The sequence below is a fragment of the Loxodonta africana genome, chromosome 5 (assembly GCF_030014295.1).
Source record: "Loxodonta africana isolate mLoxAfr1 chromosome 5, mLoxAfr1.hap2, whole genome shotgun sequence".
Classification (NCBI taxonomy): domain Eukaryota; kingdom Metazoa; phylum Chordata; class Mammalia; order Proboscidea; family Elephantidae; genus Loxodonta; species Loxodonta africana.
Genome location: NC_087346.1, coordinates 38,945,915 through 38,970,136, shown reverse-complemented (window position 1 = coordinate 38,970,136; position 24,222 = coordinate 38,945,915). Strand labels below are relative to the sequence as shown.

At 42.8% G+C, this 24,222-nt stretch overlaps 2 protein-coding genes across 6 annotated transcripts in view; one reads left to right on the top strand and one right to left on the bottom strand.

Annotated features, from left to right (window-relative positions):
• MCUB (mitochondrial calcium uniporter dominant negative subunit beta) overlaps nt 1-1,725 on the top strand; it is a 128,274-nt gene extending 126,549 nt beyond the window's left edge. For both annotated transcript variants that reach the window (XM_064285448.1, XM_064285449.1), the window contains exon 8: nt 567-1,725. In XM_064285448.1, coding sequence (XP_064141518.1) covers nt 567-644 — 78 coding nt within the window. In that variant the 3' untranslated portion in view covers nt 645-1,725. The remainder of the gene's footprint in view (nt 1-566) is intronic.
• On the bottom strand, nt 1,498-21,231 carry CASP6 (caspase 6). 4 transcript variants are annotated; one of them, XM_023548572.2, is made up of 9 exons: nt 20,856-20,978; nt 19,751-19,886; nt 15,456-15,499; nt 11,550-11,592; nt 10,937-11,083; nt 10,448-10,524; nt 8,893-9,068; nt 5,466-5,625; nt 1,498-4,095 (listed from the first exon to the last, which is right to left on the bottom strand). In XM_023548572.2, exons 1-9 carry the CDS (start codon nt 20,881-20,883, stop codon nt 3,857-3,859), a joined length of 1,050 nt encoding a protein of 349 aa, XP_023404340.2. In that variant the 5' UTR covers nt 20,884-20,978; the 3' UTR covers nt 1,498-3,856. The 4 variants fall into 4 exon arrangements, with proteins under 4 accessions (XP_023404340.2, XP_023404341.2, XP_064141517.1 ...); XM_023548573.2 differs by lacking the exon at nt 15,456-15,499 and having other exon boundaries at nt 20,856-20,954; XM_064285447.1 differs by lacking the exons at nt 15,456-15,499; nt 19,751-19,886; nt 20,856-20,978 and adding an exon at nt 21,036-21,231.
• Nucleotides 21,232-24,222: the final 2,991 nt, after the last annotated feature.

Sequence of the window (24,222 nt, the reverse complement as noted above, 5' to 3'; positions counted from 1 at the left end):
TGGGCGCAGAGTGCCAGGTTTTTCTCCTATGGAGCCACTGCCTGGGTTTGAGCCTCCAGCCTTTTGTTTAGCAGCCAAGTGCTTAATCATTGCACCACGAAGGCTTCTTAACACTTCACAGGAAAATATAATAATGATTTTTTGGTTTTTGTTATTGTTTTTTAATTCAGTGGATACTCTTTATATTTGAATGATCCAGTCCAAGAAGGCTGCAAAATGATCTGGCAAGTTTATAGGACTGGGCATTTAAGATTTAAAATGACACCTTGTATTTTTTTATGTAATAAAGTTGAGAGAAAAAGGGAGACAGATAGGTCACACTGTTTTTTGTTTGTTTGTTTTTAATATGAGCTGGAAAAACCATTATGAAGGGGATAAACTGATACCAAAAAAAAAAAGCATAAGGATGAACTAGAAACCTTAAACTCACCTTTTAAGAAAGAATCCTTATGGAACTGAAATATTTTAGGTATTTGCCAGTAGTTTAATATTTTTGATTGCCCTAAGGAGACATTAAATTTACAGAATTTCTCTGATCATGTACTTTTTCTTCTTCCCATCGACAGGCTAAAGAAGCCCTGAAACGCTTGCGCCATATTCTCTATTTTCGATTGCCAGTGGAGGAACTCAATGACAAGAATTAATCTTACATTTTTATATGTCACTGAATTTTTCCATTTTGCAACTGAGAAACTGGAAGTTTTTGAGTCTCAAAGTTCATTTCAATTTGACTGTTTGAATCGTTTTTTTAGTTCATAAAAGATTCTTGTCAAATATAAGTACTCTTTGAAGTTCTGATTTGAGATTTTTGATTTGTCAATTTCCATGACTTGCTGAGGCTGAATGTTAGAAAATGCTTGGGTGCATCCATCAAAACCAAAGTGGCTGCTGCTGCTGTTTGGCTCTTTATCTAAGAGCCCTCATTAGCCTGTCCTGGGTTTGTTCCCCTATGGAAATGAAAACGGTCAGTGTGCTTGGCATTGACTTTCATGCTTAGGCCTCCTTTAGATTCATTGTGTCATAGAATTTCTTTTTTAATATGCAGTAGCTGAAAGTAAGCTCTTTATTATTAAATATAGCTAAAGTTATTATAAAATGTTTGAATCATTTGAAACTTTTTATCTTAATATTTAAAACCAAACAAAACCTGTAGGTGTGAGATAGATACTATTTATCATTTGTGTCAGGTACTGTTCTAGGCATTTTAAACCTGTTGCTGTGGAGTTGATTGCAACTAATAGCGATTCTATAGGACAGTAGAACTACCCCATAGGATTCCAAGGCTGTAATCTTTATGGGGAGCCTTGGTGGCCCAGTGCGTAAGAGCTATGGCTGCTAACAAAAAGGTCGGCAGTTTGAATCCACCAGCTGCTCCTTGAAAACCCTCTGGGGCAGCTCTACTTTGTCCTATAGGGCTGCTATGGAAGCAGGCTGCTACATCCTTCTCCCGCTCTAGGCACTTTATATATAGATTATCTGTAATGCTCTAATCCTACAAGTTTTTTTTTTTTTGGAATTGTACTTTAGATGAAGGTTTACAGAACAAACTAGCTTCTCATTAAACAGTACACATTTTATTACACTGGTTAAGAACCCCATGACATGCCAACACTCTCCCTTCTCAACCTAGGGTTCCCTATTACCAGCTTTCCCGTTCCCTCCTGCCTTCTAGTCCTTGCCTCTGGGCTGGTCTGCCCCATTAGTCTCATTTTGTTTTACGGACCTGTCTAATCTTTGGCTAAAGGGTGAACCTAGGGAGTGACTTTGCTGAGCTAAAAGGGTGTCCAGGGGCCATACTCTCTGGGTTTCTCCAAGTCTCTGTCAGGCCAGTAAATCTGGTCTTTTTTTTTGTAAGTTAGAATTTTGTTCTACATTTTTCTCCAGCTCTGTCCAGGATCCTCTATTGTGATCCCTGTTAGAGCAGTCAGTGGTGGTAGCTGGGCACCATCTAGTTGTACTGGACTCAGTCTGGTGGAGGCGTGGTAGATGTGGTCCATTAGTCCTCTGGACTAACCTTTCCCTTGTATGTTTAGTTTTCTTCATTCTTCACAAAGAAACTATTTTTAATCCCAGTTTTATAAGGAGGAAACAGGTACATAGAGGTTAAATAATTTGCTTGTGCACACATAGGCTGGAAGATATAAGTACTGGGTTACCTGTAAACCCATAGCTGTCGATTTTAACTCACAGCAACCTTATAGGACAGAGAGAACTGTCCCATAGGTTTTCCAAGGAGCGGCTGACAGATTCAAGCTGTCGACCTTTTGGTTAGCAGCTGAGCTCTTAACCGCAGTGCCACCAGGGCTCCAAGCATCAACCCATAGTAGAACACAAATGACTATAAATTTACCACTAATGGCATTAATCAGTTATCCACAATTTCAGTGTTTTCAGTATTTGACTTTGAGAAAGGGTAATGGTGCTTTGGTGCACAGATATGTGAGCACCAATGTTACTGTATCTGAGCAAGAATATTTAAATTCAAATAAGTCCTTCTACTGATCACATCCAAGGACAAATGATGTTTTTTTGTCTTGTTTTGTTTTTAAAGAACTTTTCAGTAACAGCAGCTAGTTTCTCTTAAAAAGTAGCCAGAATTGTATAATCTTTGCCTAGAACCGCCCCCCAAAAAAACCAAACCCGTTGCCTTCGAGTTGATTCCGACTCATAGCGACCCTGTAAGACAGAGTCGAACTGCCCATTCAGTTTCCAAGGAGTGCCTGGTGGATTCAAACTGCCGACCTTTTGGTTAGCAGCCATAGCATTTAACCACTGCGCCACTAGGGTTTCCAAGAGGGCCAGGCAAATGCCCAGATGGTGAACTGAGGAGTGGTTTTTGTAGTCCTTAGAGCCAGAAAGTAGAGCCTCAGGGAATGGCAAAGCCTGTGGTGCCTTCACTGGTAGGGGTTAGGATTAAAGGGAGGGTACACTGTTTAGCTGCAAGTGAGCCCCTGCCGTAACCACAAGGTATGAATGTCACTAACCTTAAAGCTTCTATGTTGGTACTCTTTTTGAATGACAACTGAAACCATATATGCAACTACTGCTTTTGAACTAGCAGCTCACAAGTTTCAGTTCTCAAAGCCCAAACATTTAATCATCTTTAGCCTTTGGCAGTTTGTGGACAAAACTTACTCAAGTTCTATATATTGTATTAATAAGAAATAAGCTTTAAAAGAAAGATCTGTTATTCCATCACTGTTACAATCTGTGAGTGTGGCTGATGACTTTTGGAAAATGTATAGCAACTTAGCATGGAAGACATTGACAGAAGCAAATTGGCACGTGTTTAGCTTATGTTGACTAAGAATTAACTGTTTTATATTTCACCTTTAGAATGCCATGTAAGTTTTTGAAGGCTTACTTACGTGGCCAAGTAGAATAAGTCTACTATAGATTACACACATGAATAAGAATGTGAATTAGAAAAACTTAATAAAACATGAATGCCAAATTAATTAAGAGAAAACAATGATCTAATTCTGGGGTGTCAAAAACCTTTTAAAACATTACAAAATAAACTTTCATAAAAACATGTCACAAAATACAAGTTAAAATCAGCCAGATATCAAGATAAAATCAGATGGATATTATAAGTAATCCTGCAGTTTGCTAAAAAGATAAACTAATACAAATATTGTAGATTTTTATAATAATTCCCTGAGGATTTCATTTCTACATATCAAACCCTTTCTTAATGTCCAATATGAAGTATTTCAAAAAAGTTCTGTGTTAGACATTAAACCTGAAAATAGTTTATATTGCTGACCCACAAGCTGCAGCCTGGTGATAGCTATTTATATAAAAAGAAGGGAAATATATTTGAACATAGGTGCGTAAGAGAAAATAGCTCCTGTCATTTAGATTTCGGAAAGAAATGGAGCTTTTTAGTAAGCATTGAGGCAAAACAGGGAACCTGCTTCTTTCCAATTGCACTTGGGTCTTTGCAAAAGTCCACCCGGCGCTGAGAAACTTTTCTGTTCACCAGCGTGAGGAGTTCTGTGAATTCTAAGGAGGAACCATATTTTTCCAACATCTCACACAAATCTTGAATGTACCATGAGCCGTTCACAGTTTCTCGGTGAGAATAGTAACCTACAAAACATAGGAGGAAAAAAAAGGACACTGAAGTTTTCTGGCTTTCAATTACTGGAATTGAAAAACAGCTTTATAATTCATATGTACAGAAGTATAAATTCTCAAAATTCCCCAAAGAAGGCTAAGACGTATCCATGACATAGTTTTAAAAATTTTCTGTCAATTATTATGTGAGAAAAGAGGTTAATTCTATGAAATTCTACATAAATTAGGTTAATTCTGTGTAATTTCTCCTATTTCCTAAAAACTCCCAAGATGGTAGCCAGGAGATAATTTTGACAGGCAAGAGATTATCAGAAGTAAAACAAAATTATTTACTCTTAAGAGCAAAGGATTAAAATCTATTAAGAAAACATTCTGCATCCCACTTTGGAGAGTGGCTTCTGAGGTCTTAAATGCTAGCAAGTGGCCATCTAAGATGCATCTGGATCCACCTGGAGCAAAGGAGAATGAAGAACACCAAAGGCACAAGGTAATTATGAGCCCAAGGGACAGAAAGGACCACATAAACCAGAGACCACATCAGCCTGAGACCAGAAGAACTAGATGGTGCCTGGCCACGACAGAGAACCCCCAAGGGAGCAGGAGAGCAGTGGGATGCAGACTCCAAATTCTCATAAAAAGACCAAATTTAATGGTCTGACTGAGACTAGAAGGACCCCGGTGGTCATGGTCCCCAGATCTTCTGTTAGCCCAAGACAAGAACCATTCCCAAAGCCAACTCTTCAGACAGGGATTGGACTGGATGCTGGGTTAGAAAATGATACTGGGGAAGAGTGAGCGTCTTGGATCAAGTAGACACATGAGACTATGTTGGTGTCTCCTGTCTGGAGGGGACATGAGAGGGCAGAGAGGATCAGAAGCTGGCTGAATAGACACAAAAATAGTCAGTGGCAGGAAGGAGTGTGCTGTCTCACTGAGGGAGAGCAATTAGGAGTATATAGCGAAGTATATATAAGCTTTTGCATGAAAGACTGACTGGATTTGTAGACTTTCACTTAAAGCACAATAAAAATTAAAAAAACAAAACAAAGGAAATTACCACCAAAGTATTTTTAACAAAGGTTTTGATGAATATTTTCACAGTGACACTACCACCATCAGTAATTGATTGCAGGCTGCTAATATTTAGTATAACTAGCCTTTTTGCTTTATGTAACATAGCTCTCAGGAATGATTTTTCTATAAGGCATTTTGTACTTTATCACTCTGCCTTGGGATCAAAGAAATCCATTCTAAGCCCATGAGTTTCAGGACCAAATTGCCATGTCCCAAAAGGAAGACCCGGCCCAAATCAAAGGAAGGTGAAACTTAGAGAAGCTCAACCAAGACAGCCAGCTCTATGTTTGTATCACACACCAACACACCTTCTGCAACAGAGTAACACATGAGGAAGTCCGCTCCAGCAGGCAGCGTGTAAACGGAGGCCGCATCCACCTCCGTTACATTGCCATCCGGCTTGTCTGTCGGATGATCCACGGCATCCAAAGGAAGGACTGGCACATCGTGTTGGTTTCCCCGACATGCCTGCAGGACAAGAAGCGGAAAAAACTACTGCCTTTACCTAATGTTTTCTTCCAAATGCTTAATGTTTAAACCTTCATACCAACAGAAGGCACTTCAAACACAATACGTTTGAGTTTGTTGTTAGCTGGTGTCAAGTCATCTCCAAGTCATGGCAACCCCATGTACAACAGAATGAAACGTTGCTTGGTCCTGCACCATCTTCACGATCACTGGTATGACTGCGTCCACTGTCGTGGCCAGTGTATATTTTGAATGCCTTCCAACGTAGGTGGCTCATTTTCCAGCTCTGTATCAGACAGTACTGTGTTGTGATCCATAGGGTTTTCAGTGGCTAGTTTTTGGAAGTAGATCGCCACATTTTTCTTCCTAGCCTTAGTCTAGAAGCTTCACTGAAACCTATCTACCACAGGTAACCCTGCTGGTATTTGAAATCTGGTTGGCATAGCCTCCAACATCATAGCAACATGCAAGCCACTATACTATGACAAACAGACAGATGGGTGATGGCCATTCAAGTTTAGAGAGGGCTAAAGACGACAAGAGTGCAGTGGTGGTTCAGTGGTAGAATTCTTGCCTTCCAGGCAGGAGACCAGGGTTGGATTCCCAGCCAGGGCACCTCAGGCACAGCCACCACCTGTCAGTGGAAGCTTGCATGTTGTTATGCTGCTGAACAGGTTCCAGGAGAGCTTCCAGACTAAGACTTCTAGATTAGGAAGAAAGGCCTGGCAATCTACATCTGCAGGTAAGTCAGAGAAAACTCGATGAATCACAACAGTCTGATCTGCAACCAATCATGGGGACAGTGCAGGACTGGGCAGCATTTTGTTCCATTGTGCATGGGGCTGTCACAAGTCAGGGGCCAACGCAGCAGCTAACAACAAAAGCTGACCAAGTTGCTTCCCTACTTGTGTTTTCTTTTAATGTTAAAAAAAAAACAAAGCCATCCCAACTACATGGCAAATTCTATTGACTGAAAGGTACACTGTCAAACAGAAAGCCTTGGTGGTTTTAATTTTGTTATGGATTAACCTCACCCACAGCTCGAAGAGTTGCCCTGTCTTTTGAAAGCTACACTGTTTAACTAAGAGTTTCTATTTAATTGGGTGGTATTAGATTGAGTTTTGTTTGCTTGACTGCAGTCGTAACTGTTAAGGCCCACATGACACAGCCTGACCCGAGAAGACATCTATTAATGTGCCTTTCTCATGCTGGCTCCTACTTTAAGTGAGGCCTCAAATTCCTATCAATACTGACTCACACAGAGGCGAACACTGCTTTTTACTCTTAAGTGACCTAACAAGATTTCACTGTAGTTACTATAAATGCGTCAATCAATTCTGAAATGGTTAGAGAATTATAAGCTTTTTTGAAAGAAATGAAGTCCCGAGTGATTTCAAAATCATCAATTTTATTATATTAGATCCCTAATATCCCATTTTTACAAGGAGTTTTTAATCTTACATGGTATTATAAGGTTCATTTTCTGCCCTCATTTTCCAGATTCCCTGTAACTTGATGAAATCGCATGCCAAATCCACTGCAATCAGGATAAGAGTGGGGCTTAATAGGGAGGGCTTACCATATGCCAGGCACTGTTCTAAGTGTTTCTCATTCTTTATTATCAGATCATTTTACCCTGACAACAACCCCATGAGGTAGGTGCTATTATTATCCCCATTTCACAGATGAGGAATCTGAGGCATAGAGAGAAAGTAACTTACCAGAACATTTCCCTCCTTTTTGGCTATCTTCCCATAGCAGCTCATTAGTTATTTCCAATTATGTTATGGTTGAGTGTTGGCCATTCCCTTTTTCATAAAATAATCATCTGTCCGTGTTCTTCTGAGCCATCCTCCTTAACACCTCTCCTCCTCTGCTCATTTTCACTGGTTTTATACCATTATTCAGGCTATCCTCCATCTCCTCATTACTCTCAAATTTACTTCTCCAGCCCAGGCTGCCTATCTTAGTTTCTAGACCTGTAACTCCATGTGCATGTCCCACAGACACCCCAGTGCAACTGTCCAAACCAGAGAGTATCACTCTTAACTCTTCTTCTAACAGCCCTTCCCTCATAGCAGGATGTGAAATGTGATACCACATAATTTCCTGACCTTAGTAATAGATGACACGCCCTCACGGAAATACAGAACTGCAACAATGGGACATCAGGAATTTGCCCTTTTTTTTTTTGTCCAACATCCTTATTGATCTGCCAAGTAATATTACTTTCAGGCCAAAAAAAAAAACAAAAAACAAATCCCTAATAACCACTTTGACAGGGAGAAACTAGCACCCTGGTTTAAGGGAAAATGTGAAAGGGAGGAGGCAAAGCTAGGATGACAGCTCTTTATTCTTACACTCTTCCCGCTGGTTTACACTCTCTCCAGTGCCCAAGGAACCAATCTTAATCTGAACAGGTAGCTTTGTGTGGCACTCTTCAATCAGCAGATACCTTCTCAGGTGGCTCTACCTGATACCTGGCTAGGCCAGGGATGAACATATGGGTTATTCTGTGAGTCACTTCAAGTGTCAGCCCAAGTACTGGTTTGTTGTGATAAAGATACTGAGAGTGTTAAGAAAGAATTACACCTGACAGCTCAAAGTGCAACTCTGACCAGCCAGCGTTCAAACAGGCCCTTCTCAATTACTGGAGAGAGGTACGGTCTTAGTCATCTAGTGCTGCTATAACAGAAGTACCACAAGTGGATGGCTTTAACAGAGAAACTTATTTTCTCACAGTTTAGGAGGCTAAAGGTCCAAATTCAGGGTGCCAGCTCCAGGGGAAGGCTTTCTCTCTCTCTCAGCTCTGGGGAAGGTCCCTGTCATCAGTCTGCCCCTGATCCAGGAGCTTCTCGGCACAGGGATCTCTGATCAAAAGGACATGCTCCTCTCCTGAGTCTTCATTCTTGGTGGCATGAGGTTCGCCTGTCTCTGCTTGATTCTCTTTTATATAATATCTCAAAAAAGAGAGACTCAAAACACAACCTAATCTTGTAGATTGAGTCCTGCCTCATTAACATAACTGCCTCTAATCTGACGTCATTAACATCGTAGAGGTAGGATTTACAACACATAGGAAAATCACATTAGATCACAGAATGGTGGACAATCACACAATACTGGGAATCATGGCCTAGCCAAGTTTGACACACATTTTTGGGGGACACAATTCAATCCATAACAGGTAATTTCAAAATTGGCTTTAGTCGTTTATAATCACATGTATGGACTCAGTAAGTAAGATGATAACATAACCGGCCTTACCTGGATGATAAATATCTTGGGTTTTCCAACCAAGCTCTGACATTTATCTCCTTTGAACAAGCCAGTCAATGTCTGAATTTCAATTTTGGCGTCGTATGCATAAATGTGATTGCCCTCGCCGTGACTCAGGAATACACATAAAAAGCAATCGGCATCTGTATGGCTAGAGGTTGACACTATAAAGGTCCCCAAAAGTTCATACAGAAATGAAAATAAGATGCTTGTTAACAGCTATATATAAAAATTCAATTTACTAAAGTTAGAATAAAGATGCCTAGATATCATTGAGGGTGGGGGAAAATTTGTTATTTTTAAAATAAGTATAAAATACCTGTACTGAAACACTACTTAGTTTAGTCTTCAAATAGAATAATTTATACCATGCTGTATCTGATTTTTAAAAATCCAATTATTAAAGTTCAAAGATAGCGTTGAGTCAAATTTCCTTAGCATGTCTAAATCACAGAGTAAACCAGTACCAGCTGCCATGGAGTCGCCTCCGACTCATGATGCCCCCACGTTTGTCAGAATAGAACTGTGCACCACAGGCTTTTTTAATGGTTGATTTTTCAGAATTAGATTGCCAGCCCTTTCTTTCAAGGCACCTCTGGGTGGCCTCGAACCTTTAACCTTTTAGTTAGCAGCCACGTGTGTTAACCATCTGTAGCACATGGAGTAATGATGTGGAAAACATAAAGGGATTGTTGTTGGGAACCCCTTACTAATCTCGGTCACTCTGGCAATAAATTAAAAGTTTCTTCGGATCAGCACAGAGCTTCTTAGCATGCAGACTTCAAAGTGCCAGAAACTAGCCCTCAGCAACTCCCTATGTGTTGTTGTGCCTCTCATGAATGCTGTACCTTCACTGTGTGTCTACAGCACTAAAAGCTTCCAAAAGAGTTACTGACACGTGAGACAGGTGTAATCCAAAGCTTATGAGCAAAGTAGGAAAAACCTGGAAAGCAGCCAGTCAAATTGAAAATGATTCACAGATAAAAACAACACTGAAGAAAGTATAACATAAGTATGCAGATAACATGATAGCCTATTGACATGTGACTTGAAAATCCATGGCACTGCAATGACTATTAAGATAAACCTAAGTTGTAATTAAAACATCTACTGCACAGTAATGCTGTGAAAATTAAAACAGGTAATCTATAAAAATCATTACCATTTTGACCCAGTGAAAACTGGGTTATGGAGGAGTCAGGTGAAAAATAAAATGATAAAATGAGCCTACTGACTGCCCAGCATCTGTGGGATTTGCATTTTAGACATTTAATGCTAAATAAAAAGGTCATTTCAGTCATTTCTAGAGTAACAGACTGTACCACTAGGCTAAACATAAACTTTGGAGGCATAATGCTCTGCAAGGGTCTCTAAATCTGGCAGGTAACGTGTACACAGACAGGCACAAGCAAAACTGTAGTCCGTGCTAAATTAACGGATAACGTTGACTCTCTTGGAACACACGGCTCTGTCGTTATAGAGAGGACAATTAAAACACTCATTCCTGTTGGGGGAAGATGAACTTAGTAGGAAAACTACATACCCTCATGAATTTGAAGCAGCAGTTCTTCTGCTTTAAGATCGTTAAAGCATTTCACTTCAAATCCTAGGTCTAAAAGCCTGGTGACATATTAAATTGAATATTAATTTACGGGCTCTTAAACTCGTTCAATACCCCTAACTTTTGAGGAATCAAAACACATCTTTATGACGTATAAATTTACTTTGGGGAAAAGAAACAAAAATCAAATATCATGATAATGATGGCTTGCCTTAATCACCCAGAGTGGGAAAAGGATTTAATCAAAACAATAAGCTGATTTTATTTAGAATATTGCCGTCTACTATACAAACACGTTAGTAACAACGTGATAGTTAATAGTGTTAACAGCAAGGCAGGAGACGGAAGAACTCAGGCAAGCTCCTAGGGAAGCCTGCTGCTCACATGAGGCCCATCCACGCTGACAAGTTTTCATAAGCAATTCTGTTATCACCTTAAAGTCTCATCCTCCTGATGTGTAGACAAAACTACCTGCGTTTAAGATTGTCTCTGTCTGCACAGGTGCCACGCCTTTCTGGCAGTGTCAAGTGCCAGAAGAACCTCTCGTGATTGAAGATTAAAGCAACTCCTCTCTTCCCGTGGTCCATTTTGTACTTTTCTGCCGGATCAAACGTTTCACTGTCAATGAAAAGTTTAAAATGCGATCACGTCAAGTTGTGATAAATAATGACGTCCTCTGAGCCCAAGGCCAAAGTATACAGAGGTCTGCTGCCTCCCGCTCCTTCGCCAGGCTGACAGTCCACTGGCGAAGTCACCGAGCAGTACTGGTGGGGCGCTCCTCAGACACTTCCGTACCTGCTGGTAAACAGCTGCCGTGCTCAGCACCCCTGCCCCCAGCTCTGAGGCCCATGCCATAACAATCATGAAATAATCTGATCATCAGTCCAGGTCCTGGGACAACCAAGGACAGCAACTAACCTGCGTATCTACCAGTTAACCCCCAAAATGCTAAAACCTGACATTCTCAGTTCCACCTTCTAGCACCCAGGTTCCATTCTTGCTTTGATCTCCACAGGCTGATCATGATCGTGACCCTCTGTTGTTACCACCAAGGAGAGACCTTAATTAGAAAAGGCATGTTTACCTTCTATAAAAGGCATCTGTTTCTGTCACGTTTTGTTCCTCACCTATTGAAAAAATAAAATAAAATGGAGTTTTGTTAATTCATTTCCTTTCTGATTTATGGGAGTAAAAACACTGTGGAACTCCTAACCCTCCCCTTCAACTCCTAAACTCTAAGCCTTCTGTTTTGGTTAGTTTAAAAGTCACAGTACATAAAGAGAGGGTGGAAGGGGAATTGAAGGGAAACTGCTTGTTAATGTAACGCAAAAACTATAAATTAATAGCTCAAGTCTTTCACACCTGCAGCTCTTATCTCCAAAATAACAAAAATTCTTACAAGAGAAAACATTACATCACCTCATTAACTGCAAAACGTGCTTTGATAACAAAGTCCTATGATTATGGACTCGAACGAAATATGAAATTGCTGTTATGCAGAGAACTTTTTTTTTTGGGGGGGGCAAATATTCCCTAAAAAAGAGACATCATACAGGAGAACTGAAATACTGAAATAGAAGTTTGTGGTGAATGCTGGATTCTATGACAACCCAGAAGTTCGGGCAGAGGAAGGAAGGAAAGGGGCAGGGGCAAAGGCAGATGACACAGATTTGGGATCTCCTGAGTGACCCAGGGCATTTATAACCCTATGATGAGAGCCCTCAGCTCCCCACTGTAGGTCAGCCCTCCCTACCCTCTGGACAACCTTCCACTGACTCCCTCCCTACTCTCTAGAGGCGGCCCTGGGTGGTGCAAATGGTTAAGTGCTCAACCCAAAGGTTGGTGATTGGAATCTACCCACAGGCGCCTCTGAAGACAGACCTGGTGATCTGCTTTCAAAAGGTCACAGCCTTGAAAACCCTATAGAACAGTTCCACTCTACACACATGGGGTGGCCATGAGTTGGAATGGACCCAACGGCAACCAACAACTCCTCTCTAGCGCAGCACTGTTCTGTATCGGCGCTGCCTGATACAGCAGTCACTACCCCAATATGGCCTGAAATGCAGCTAGAGCAACTGAGGAACTCAATTTTTGACTTTATTTAATTTAAACTGAATAGCCATATGTGGCCAGTGGTTTCTGTACTAGACAGCACAATGAGTCTGGCATCTTCTACAATAAAGGCCCATCTACTCATGAATATGTTTGTAACCAATAAACAGCAGCTTAGAGGGGAAAGAGAAAGTAATTAAAAAACAGAAATACCTACAGTATAGCAAGATGCACTCCTCTGTTGACACCTCTGAAGGAAGCCTGACCTTCAAGAGTGGATTCCTATCCATCACCTCCTCGCATAAAGGGTCATGTTCCCGTCTCTTCACTTAAGTCTCCCAACTGACACCCATTAGTTCTACGCTCACTTCTCCTCCCTGACAAAAATACACCCTGGGATTGAGGGTGGAGAGTTGAATTCAGCTCGAGTTTCTTTTAGCCCGTCACTTTCAACCTATTACTCCTGGAATTCCTCTATCAGGAATCCCCAGCGTTCCCTCTGAGGAATTCCTGATAGAGGAATTCCCAATGTTCCCCTGCCCAAACCAAAAAACAAACCAAACCTGTTGCCGTCTATTCCAACTCATAGTGGTACTATAGGATAGAGCAGAACTGCCCCACAGGGTTTCAAAGGAGCAGCTGGTGGATTCAAACTGCTGACCTTTTGGTGAGCAGCCGAGCCCTTAACCACTGTGCCACCAGTGCTCCTTCTCAACCTTAGAAAAAAAAAAAAAACCAAACCCATCACCATTGAGTCAATTCTGACTTACAGCAACCCTACAGGACAGAGTAAAACTGCCCCATAGAGTTTCCAAGGAGCACCTGGTGGATTCAAACTGCTGACCTTTTGGTTAGCTGCCATAGTTCTTAACCACTACGCCACCAGGGTTTCCTTCTCAACCTTATGCATCGGAATTCCTGACATGGGTGTTAAATGCAGATTCCTGGGTCTCAACCCAGACTAAATCAGAATCCCGGGGGAGAAGGTGACAATCTGCATTTTTAACAAGGTGATTTTTACTAACATCAAAGTTGGAGAGCCAAGCTCAGCCTCTGCAACACGCCTTCCCCACTCTCCTGAGGTTTCCTGCAGAGGCAACCGTGTCACACAGGAGAAAGCTGATGGACCTGACCCTTGCCCTGGGGGATCACAGTCACTCTATACTTCCTACTCCACACTCTGCTCTAAGGAGACAGACATAAGTGGATTTTTCACTCCAGATTTCATAAAGCCCACCTGGATCTACCTCCTTTTCATAACATTACTTCCTTATCTTTAAACCTATTATGTTGTTGCTGCTGTGTGCCATTCTGACTCATAGGGACCCTATAAGATAGAGCAGAACTGCCCCTTAGGGTTTCCTAGGCTGTAATCTACGGGAGCAGATCTCCAGGTCTTTTTTCCTATGGAGCTGCTGGTGGGTTTGAACCGCCGACGTTTTGGTTAGCAGCCAAGCACTTAGCTGTTGCACCACCAGGGCTCCTTAAAACCAATTATACTACAGAGAAATAGAATAACTCCAAACATATTAAATCTATTCTGAAAGCCAACGATCCCCTCACCTGCACAGCCTGAAAATCACCGAGTCTTTTCATTGGCAGAGAAAGTGGCAGCAGACCAGTGAGCTCACCCCCCTTGGGCTTTTGAGCCGTTACCTGTTGCTGAGCCGATGCGGCTCAAAGTATACGTGGCGGGAGCTGTGCCAAATGGCCACTCACCAAACTAACAAGTCCCTGCAGGTGAACGCCCTGCCCTGTAGGTGTATGCTCCATTACATCTCTAAAGCTCCAGTTTTTCATATTCTCAAAGGGGCTTCACAGTTCTTCCTGTTGTGTGCCAGTGAGTGGATTCCGACTCACAGTGATCTACACGACACAGCAGAACGGCCCCACAGGGTTTCCAAGACTGTAATCTTTATGGGAGCAGATCCCCAGGTCTTTTCTGCTGACCTTTTGGTTAGCAGCTGAGTGCTTATTCATGTGCCACAATTCTTCTTAGCTAGATGTAATTTAAGAAGTTTGGGTTGTCTTAAATATTGCCCTCAGCTTAGTCAAGTCCTACATGTCTAACAATGGCTAGCAGCTAGTTTTAGGGTAGCTGCTCAACATAACATTGTTTTTTATTTATACAATACGGCAATCTCAGAGAGGATTTTTTATTTTTATGTTTTATTATTATTTTTCATGCTGTTGTGACGGCAAGAAATTGGACTCTGGAAACTTGGTCTGGTTCCGGCCACTTCACTCAAACCTCTCTGGTCCTCAAGTTCCTTTTCTGTAAAATACGGGGACTCTTTTTTTCAACACTAATGTTTTAAAATTCTACTATAAATGTGCATCCTGCATCCTGCAGCACCAATTCGTGTCTAGGTCCTGCAGCCATTCTAGCAAATGTGGAGTCGGAACAGAGAACCATGGAGACAGACGTTAGAGCCTAATTTCCAACACCTTCCTGGAGTTGATAAACTTCACCCACAGATTCCAGAGAAAACAGTACATTGTGACTGCCATCACAGCCACTCTGAACTGTATGTACTGAGCAGACAAACATTCTGGAAAGGTGCACTTTAACAAATATTATACTGCAGGAACACAAAGAAACTGCCTAAAACCATAAATGGCTTTGTTGGTGTGGAGGAAAGAAATTTTAATGTAGAAGATTGTAATGGGATGGAATGCTTTTATATGGCCTTTCCCACCATGGTCTTGTAATTCCCACCAAATGACTGGGTGGGGCTATGCAAATAAGGTCCTTGTGGCCCGCCAAGGGGACTGGACAGCTTGCTAATAATGCAAATAAGGTACGTGGCACTCTTGTGGGGGTGGGACCATGCAAATAAGGTACACGGAACCCTAATGAGGGGACTGGTCAGCTTTGTCATCCCGCTAGGCTTAACATGAGCCATCCCAGAGGAAGAAAAGGGGGGGACCTTACCACCACCAAGGACAAGAGATGGGAGTGGAGCACATCCTTTGGACCTAGGAGACAGAGAGAGGGAGTGGTGAACACCAGAGACAGCGAGAGATGGCAAGAACCAGTGGCACAGAAATGGCGGGAGCAGAAACAGCAGAACCAGGAGACCAGCAGGAGACAGAGCAGTAGGCTACCTGACCCATGGAGCAAGAGAGCTGAGTGCCTTCAGACAGGGAGCTTGCTGGTGGACTGGAGTGCCTCTAGGCACTTGGTGAAGCTAGGATTGCTGACCCAGGGAGCGAGAGAGCTGACAGCCTTCGGGCCAATGCTTATTGGCAGAGTGAGGTGCCTCTCGGCACTTATCAGTGGAGGTAAAGAGCTTTGTAACACTTGTTCAAGCAGGACAGAGACTGGGCTGACGCCAAAGAGAGGCCTGCCTGTGAGCGTGGCTGAGAAAAGGCTGTCCTGATTGAAGAACTGTATCCTGAGTATTTCCTGATCTTGAATTGTAACCCATTAACCAAAAAAAAACCAAACCCAGTGCCGTCAAGTCGATTCCGACTTACAGCGACGCTATAGGACAGAGTAGAACTGCACCATAGTTTCCAAGGAGCACCTGGCATATTCGAACTGCCAACCCTTTGGTTAGCAGCCATAGCACTTAACCAGTACGCCACCAGGGTTTCCCAGAGTAACCCATTACTTCCCTATAAAACCCCATAATCATGAGTAAGGTCTGTGAGTTCTATGCGGCCATTGCAACTAATTATCGAACCCAGCAGAGAAGGAGAGAGTGCCGTGGGAGGGACAGCTGGTATCAGAATTAATAAAAAGGTTGGAAAACTCAATGAAACTAAACCCGTTGCCATTGAGTCGACTTCGACTCACAGCGACCCTACAGGAGAGAGTAGAGCTGCCTCACAGAGCTTCCAAGGAGCAGCTGGTGGATTTGAACGGCTGACCTTCTGGTTAGCAGCCAAATGCTTAACCACTGTGCTACAAAGGCCAGGAGGAGGTATATCTGACCTCCACTTCATAGGAATCAGCCTTGAGTGTTGATCTTGATTCTGCTTCTCCACTGTGATGTTAGAGGAGGTCAGACACCTCCACCATGCCGTTTTTACGATGATACTCTACATAAGAGATTTGTAAATTCCCATTCATCTGCAATCTGTTTATAAAAAATGCTGTCCATCATTAAACCCGATTCTTGGCCTCTTACCTCTGATATAACCTTTTTTCCTCTCTACCATGATGCAACCACTACCTCTTTGTTCTGTAAACCAGTTTCTGATAATCTCTATAGATAATCTAAGAAGCCCTGGTGACACAAGAGTTAAGTGCTGCTTACCCAAAGGTTGGAGATTTGAATTCACTCAGCAGCTCCTCAGAAAAAATACCTGGTCATCTGCTTTTGTAAAGATTTCCACCCAAAAACCACTGCCATCGAGTCGATTCTGACGCACAGTGACCCTATAGACAGAGTAGAACTGTCTCACAGGGTTTCCAAACCTGTAAATCTTTACAAAAGCAGACAGTCACATCTTTATCTCATGAAGCAGCTGGGGGGTTTGAACTGCCGACCTTTCAGTTAGCATCTGAGTGCTTAACCACCACACAACCAGTGCTCCCCGTACAGCCAAGAATACCCTATGGAGAACTTCTACTATCACATAGGGTTGCTATGAGTTGGTATCGACTCCACAGTACACAACAGATAATCCTACCAGTTACCAGCCTTTGATGGTTTGGCACTTTAGTTATCTTATCTCATTCACTCAGCTCCACACCCCAAGAGGCAGGGATGGAGAAGGTGGGCCTGGCTGGTCCAAGGTCAGAGCAGTGGAGTTGGGACTGTGTTTGTAGATTCCAAAGTCTCTTTGCACTCACAGTCACCATGCTATATCCACTCTCACAAGAGAAAGAGAATCCAGTTACTTTTCTAAACTACGTGTTCTTTTCTTCTAACTTCTTCGGTATCTACTGTCGTCTTCGGTCACTGCCATGTCTATAAAAATCTACCCATATTCCCAGTTCGTTACTGGATGCCATTGAGTCAATTCTGACTCACATCGACCCCATATGACAGAGTAGAACTGCTCCACAGGGTTTTCTTGGCTGTAATCTTTATGCAACATGAAGAAAACAAAAATTCTCGCAATTGGATCAATAAGCAACGCCATGATAAATAAAGAAAATATTGAAGTTGTCAAGGATATCATTTTACTTGGATCAACAATCAATGCCTGTGGAAGCAGCAGTCAAGAAAACCAAATGACGTATTACATCAGGCAAATCTGCTGCAAAAGATCTTTTTTTTATATAATTTTGATTGTGCTTTAAGTGAAAGTTTACAAATCAAGTCAGTCTCTCACATAAAAACTTATATACACCTTGCTACATACTCCTAAGTACTCTCCCCCTAACGAGACAGCCTGCTCTCTCCCTCCACTCTCTCTTTTCGTGTCTATTTCGCCAGCTTCTAACCCCCTCTACCCTCTCATCTCCCCTCCAGGCAGGAGATGCCAACATAGTCTCAAGTGTCCACCTGATCCAAGAAGCTCACTCCTCACCAGCATCCCTCTTCAACCCATTGTTCAGCCCAATCTATGTGTGAAGAGTTGGCTTCGGGAATAGTTCCTGTCCTAAGCCAACAGAAGGTCTGGGGGCCGTGATCACCAGGGTCCTTCCAGTCTCAGTCAGACCATTAAGTCTGGTCTTTTTATGAGAATTTGGGGTCTGCATCCCACTGCTCTCCTGATCCCTCAGGGGTTCTCTGTTGTGTTCCCTGTCAGGGCAGTCATCGGTTGTAGCCGGGCACCATCTAGTTCTTCTGGTCTCAGAATGATGTAGTCTCTGGCTCATGTGGCCCTTTCTGTCTCTTGAACTCGTAATTACCTTGTGTCCTTGGTGTTCTTCATTCTCATTTGATCCAGGTGGGTTGAGACCAATTGATGCATCTTAGATGGCTGCTTGCTAGCACTTAAGACCCCAGACGCCACTCTTCAAAGTGGGATGCAGAATGTTTTCTTAATAGATTTTATTATGCCAATTGACTTAGATATCTATCCATATCTTTTGCCCATTTTTTAATAGGGTTATTTATGTTTTTGTAGTTGAATTTTTGCAGTATCATGTAGATTTTAGAGTCTAAGGTGTGTCTCCCAAAGATCTCTTTAAAGTTCTTTTTAAAAAGCAAAGATGTCACTTTGATAACTAAGGTGTGCCTGACCCAAGCTATGGTCTTTTTAATAGCCTCAAGTGCAAGCAAAAGCTGGACAATGAAAAAGGAAGACTGAAGAAGAATTGATGCATTTGAATTATTTTGTTAGTGAAGAATATTGAATATACTATGGACTATCACAAGAATGGGAACCCTGGTGGCGTAGTGGTTAAGAGCTATGGCTGCTAACCAAAGGGTCAGCAGTTCAAACCCATCAGACGCTCCTTGGAAACTCTATGGGGCAGTTCTACTCTGTCCTATAGGGTCACTATGAGTTGGAATCAACTCGATAGCAACGAGTTTGGTTTTTGGTTAGGTCAGAAGAACGAACAAATCTGTCTTGGACAAAGTACAGCCAGAATACTCCTCAGAAGCAAGGATGGCTTACTTTGGACATGTTATCAGGAAAGATCAATGCCTGGGAAGGACATCATGCTTGGTAAAGTCGAGGGTCAGAGAAAAAAAGGAAGACCCTCAACAAGATGGACTGACACAGTGGCTGCAACAATGGGCTTGAATATTCCTACTATTGTGAGGGTATCACAGGACTAGACAATGTTTCGTTCTGTCATACACAGGGTCACTATGAGTTGCAATCAACTTAATGGCACCTAACAACAATCTTTAGGGAAGCAGATTGCAAGATCTTTCTCCTGTGGTGCCTCTTGGTGTGTTTGAGCCACCAACCTTTCGGTTAGAAGTGGAGCACTTAACCATTTGCACCACCAGGGCTCCTTATTCCCTTTTTAGTAACTGCATACAGTAAGCCAGGTCAAAACCAAAAAAACCAAACCCATAGTCGTGGAGTTGATTCTGACTCATAGCAACCCTAGAAGACAGAGTAGAACTGCCCCACAGGTTTTCCAAGGAGCGCCTGGTGGATTTGAACTGCCGACCTTTTGGTTAGCAGCCAAAACCTTAACCATTATGCCACCAGGGTTTCCAGCCTAGCACATATACTGGAGAGGGGGAGGGGAGAACAAGGAAGGAGCAGGACAGTAAAGGAAAAGAATAAGATGAAAAGAATGGTGACAGAGGTGAATAACAAAAGGCCAGGCATCCCTGACAACTGCCCTGGCTCCCCACCCCTTACCAGTTGTTCCAAAGTCGGAAACGGCCCCTGATTCCTGCACTGTCTCTCCAGGGCAAGGCCACTCTCCTACCACCACCGTGACTTCCACAACTTGCCTCTGGGGCAAGGCTTGTTTTGCACAGCAAAGAATAAACATCTAAAATAAAGGCAGAAGTCCTTGGGTGACGGAAATGGTTGCTAACCTAACAGGTTGGCGGTTCCAACCCAACCAGAGGCACCTTGGAGGACAGTCCTGGCGATTCGCTCCTGCAAAGTCACAGCCTTCAAAGCCCTAGGGAGTAGTTCTACTCTGCACACCAAACCAAAACACCCGTTGCCGTTGAGTCAACTACGACTCATAGAGAACCTACACACGGGTCGCAATCGGCAGCTAATAGTCCACTATTAGCGTTTCAACCCTTTTTCACTTGAGTTTTCTAAACCTTACCAGTAAAATAATTAACAAGTGATGGGAAGAGCGTTCGAAAACAAGCATTTAGCAGTTGACTATTTTGTAGAGAAAAGTTTTAACTCAAATCGACAAATATTTACAGCTTTCTTGGATGCAGGACATGGTATTGAGGCGGCAGTACCCACTAAAGCCTGGCTTTTGCTTCCAGTTTAGGTTTGGGGGTACCCAGGAGCCTCTTTCCGGGTACTCGGTCAGGCTATTTATGCCGCCAGCAGCACTAGACAACCACTTCTTTCCACTTAAAAGTGCGAATACAAAACAAGCCATAACCTCCAAAAGCCAGCTTTTTATATGACCGCCCTCGGGGGACACAAGGACGGGCAGGGCCGGGTTTTAAAAGTTTAAATGGCCCAGAAGCCTGGAAAAAGATCCCCGCCCGAGGACAAAGGTGCAGGTGCACGGCCCAGGGACGGTCACTGGGCGCCGGTACCCGGGCTACCCGGACGGCTAGGAGACGGCGACCGGGCTCCCGACTTGTTTTTCTGGACCAAAAAGCTAAGCTACTACCCACCCCCAGCCTCCCAGGCCCAGTGGACCTGAAAGCTTCCCTCCAAGACCCGCAACTTCTCGCTCCCGTCCAGCGAAGCTGGAGAAGCCCCGGCCCCGCGCCCCCGGCCCGCCGCCCCCAGGCCCGCGCGCAGCGCCCCCGCCTACCTGCAGGCCGAGCCCCCGGTGAGCTCATCCCGGCAGAGTGCGAGGGCGGCCGCCCGAACCCACTCGGCTTCCTGAAACCAGGGGCGCGCAGCCCCCGCCCCTTCCTCCGCCGTCTCCGCCCCCCGCGCCCTCGGTCCTCTCCCACCGCCAGCTCGCGGCCGTCCGCCTCGGGCGGGTTACCGTGGCTCTGCGCTGCCCGGGGGCCTGGCCGCCCCGCGCTGCTTTCGGCCGAGTTACAACTCCCCTCCCCCCTCCGGAGCTCGCCCAGCCTGAGAGCCCGGGGGAGCGGGAGAGGGGACGCCATCTCGTGCGCCTCCGCCTGTGGCGATGAGCCCGGCCCTCGGGAAAGGCGAGTTGCCACCCAGAGGACAAACGCTGGCCCGGGTGCAGGAAGCCCGAGGCAATTTCACGTCACCCTGCCGTCAGCTGGGATCCCCGGTGGCGCAGTGGTTAAAGCGTACGTCTGCTAACCTATAAGTTGCCGGTTCGAATCCTCCAATGTGAAAATCGGCTTCCTAATACAGCCTTGGAAATCCTTATGGGGCAGTTCTACTCAGTCCTACAGGGTCGTGTGAGTTGGAATCCACTGAAGGCAACTTGATTGGTTTTTGGTGGTGAGCTAGGGCTCATCAGTCCCCAGTAGTCCCTAACGTTTTTTCTTCCCTACTCCCTTAAATGCAGAGGGCGTTTGTGTGCCTTTCTGTTTCACTGTAGTCCTTTCCCTAGCAAGTTACTGTAAAAGACTTGTAATAATTTACTTTAAATAAGTGTTCTTTGTTTTCATGGGGTATTTGCAGCAAAGCAGCTCCTGGATTTTCAAGTCTGGCTTTCATAAAAACCAACCAGTTGCCTTGGGATCCATTCCAATTCATGGCGGCCCCATGTGTGTGTCAGAATAGAAATGTGCTCAAAAGGATTTTCAGTGGCTCATTTTTCAGAAGTAAACCATCGGGCCTTTCAGTCCCAAGCGCCTGTAAATGGCTTCAAACCTCTAATCCGTTAGCAGCCCAGCGATGTAGTTTTTCTTGAGGCAGCGCATGTTGTCACCTGTCAAAAGACCTCAAACTGTGTTGCAATCAGGACTGGAATTTCTCTTAGCTCCTTCTTGAGTGGTTGCTTATTTTGTAACACACTTCAATGCACAACTATTTAAGGTTGGGTGAGAAAGTGGTCTCTTCTTGAACTCTTCTGGATTGTTTCCTTCAAAAAATAACCAACTTCAGACTGGGAAAAATAATGTTAAGGCACCATTTCTAATACATTAAAATAAGTATAAGGGATACATAAGTAAATAAATAGCAAAGTAAATATAAGGGATCTGTCTCCTATAAATATTAATATATAGTATTATTTGGGAGAGGAGAAATAAAATCTAACTTGGTAACTTTTCCTACGTGTACTTGTGATGCAAAAGTCCTTTGGTGCCTGGTCATTAAATAGAATATGAAATCAAAGGATTTGAGTATGATGAAATGAACAGTAAATGGCATGGGGAATATGAAATCAAAGGATTTCATATTCCCCATGCCATTTACTGTTCATTTCATCATACTCATATTTCAGAAACCATTATGTATCTGAGTAATTTTTTCTGCAGTTAAGACATAGTGTATCAGTATCTCCCTCCTAAGGTGGTTGTGACATGAGTTAAATGGGTGTAAAACACTCAGAACAGTGGTAAGAGCTCAGTAAATATTGGTTCTTATTTTTATTACCATCATCTTAGGCTCACTGAAAGCAGGACCAGGCCTTATTTTGGTTTCCTCATTACCTAACCCAGTTGCTTAGCATGCAGGAGGTGCTCAATAAATATTTATTCATTGAATGAGATTCAGGGTTTCAGCTTTTGCACTCTGGACTTTAGCCAGTTTGAATAACCACCAGGGAACTTCCTGTCCTTTTGCCTACTTTTCAGGGTCTCCTCTGTTTGACTGCTGAAAATACTCCCTCTGAGTTGACTGATCTGCTTTTCTGAAAGCAGCAGATAGAAAGGAATTTGTCATTTTTTTTTCCCCTTAAATATTCTGATATCTCAGAATATTTTATTACTGTTATTACTTTTATAGCCTATGTGGTTATGTATTTTAAATTTTTCTTTTGTTCTCCTTAAAAGATATAAATGCAAAGCATATTCCTGCATTTTCAGAATTATAAATGTGTAACTGTAGCCTTTTAAAGCAATAGCTATTCACAGTAAAATGGTTAAGTGCCTGAGCTTGAGAAGCAGGTTGCCTGGGTTCTAATCCTGGCTCCACCACTTTATTAGCTGTAAGCCACTTTTTTTTTTTTTAAGCCACTGGACAAGTAGTGCAGTTTAACCTCTCACAGCTTCAAATTCTTCTCCATTAAATGGGTACCAAAGCTACTCCAGTTTCTGAGACAGTAAATGCTAAGCTCCGTGAACAACAGCCAGCTCACAGTAAGCTTTCAATACATGTTATCTTTAGCTACTGAATGTTAACCTCGACCAGTTCTCAAACTGTGGTCTCTAAACCAGCAGTATCAGTAACATCTGGGAACTTGTTAGAGATGCAAATATTTTTGGGCCCATCCCAGACTACTGATGTCAATTTCTTAGTTTTTGACAAACATTTCAGGATTACATAAGATGTTAACATTAGGGGAAACTGGGTGAGGGATAGGCAGGAGCTCTGTATTATCTTTGCAACTTTTCCATAAATACACAATTATTCCAAGGTGAAACTTAAAAAAAAAAAATCTGAACATATAAAAAGCTGCTTCTATTAATTTTTGTATATCATCTATGACCATGAATTAAATATTTTATAAAGACATTCTTAGTTTGTCTTCTTCAGAAAGCCAACCACAGAGCTAAAAAAAAAAAATGCACATATTTATTGTAAGTTTAAAGTTACCTGGCCAAGCATTTCAATATTAAATACTGATGAAAATTAAACATTGGAAATGGCATGCAAAACTGTACCCATAACAAGTTTGAAATAAAGTGTGACTTAAGGGTACCAAACATTCAAATTGGAGCAAGTTAAGAACCTGACCCTTTAAATCCAGAACATATTTTTCCTTCTCCCAGTTCTTCCTATAACAACTTCCCAAATAACCACCTTTCTTTGTGCTGTCCTTCTCTGACTTTGCAAGCAGTTTATCTTAATAACGTTGGCCGTACTTTACCAAAAAGATAAATGACTTGGGATCCTGGGCTAAGGAAAGTCAAACAACCAGCAGTAAGCAAAGGACAGTACAGAAACAAAGCTGAGCATTCTAAGGGGCTGAAAAGTTTTCAACATTCAGACATTTTCAGAGTAAGCCAAGGTTTTCTGGTTTTGCTCTTATACATCTTAATAATTATTAAGAGATTTACTATAAAGGGTTGTTCTTCGTATCTTGC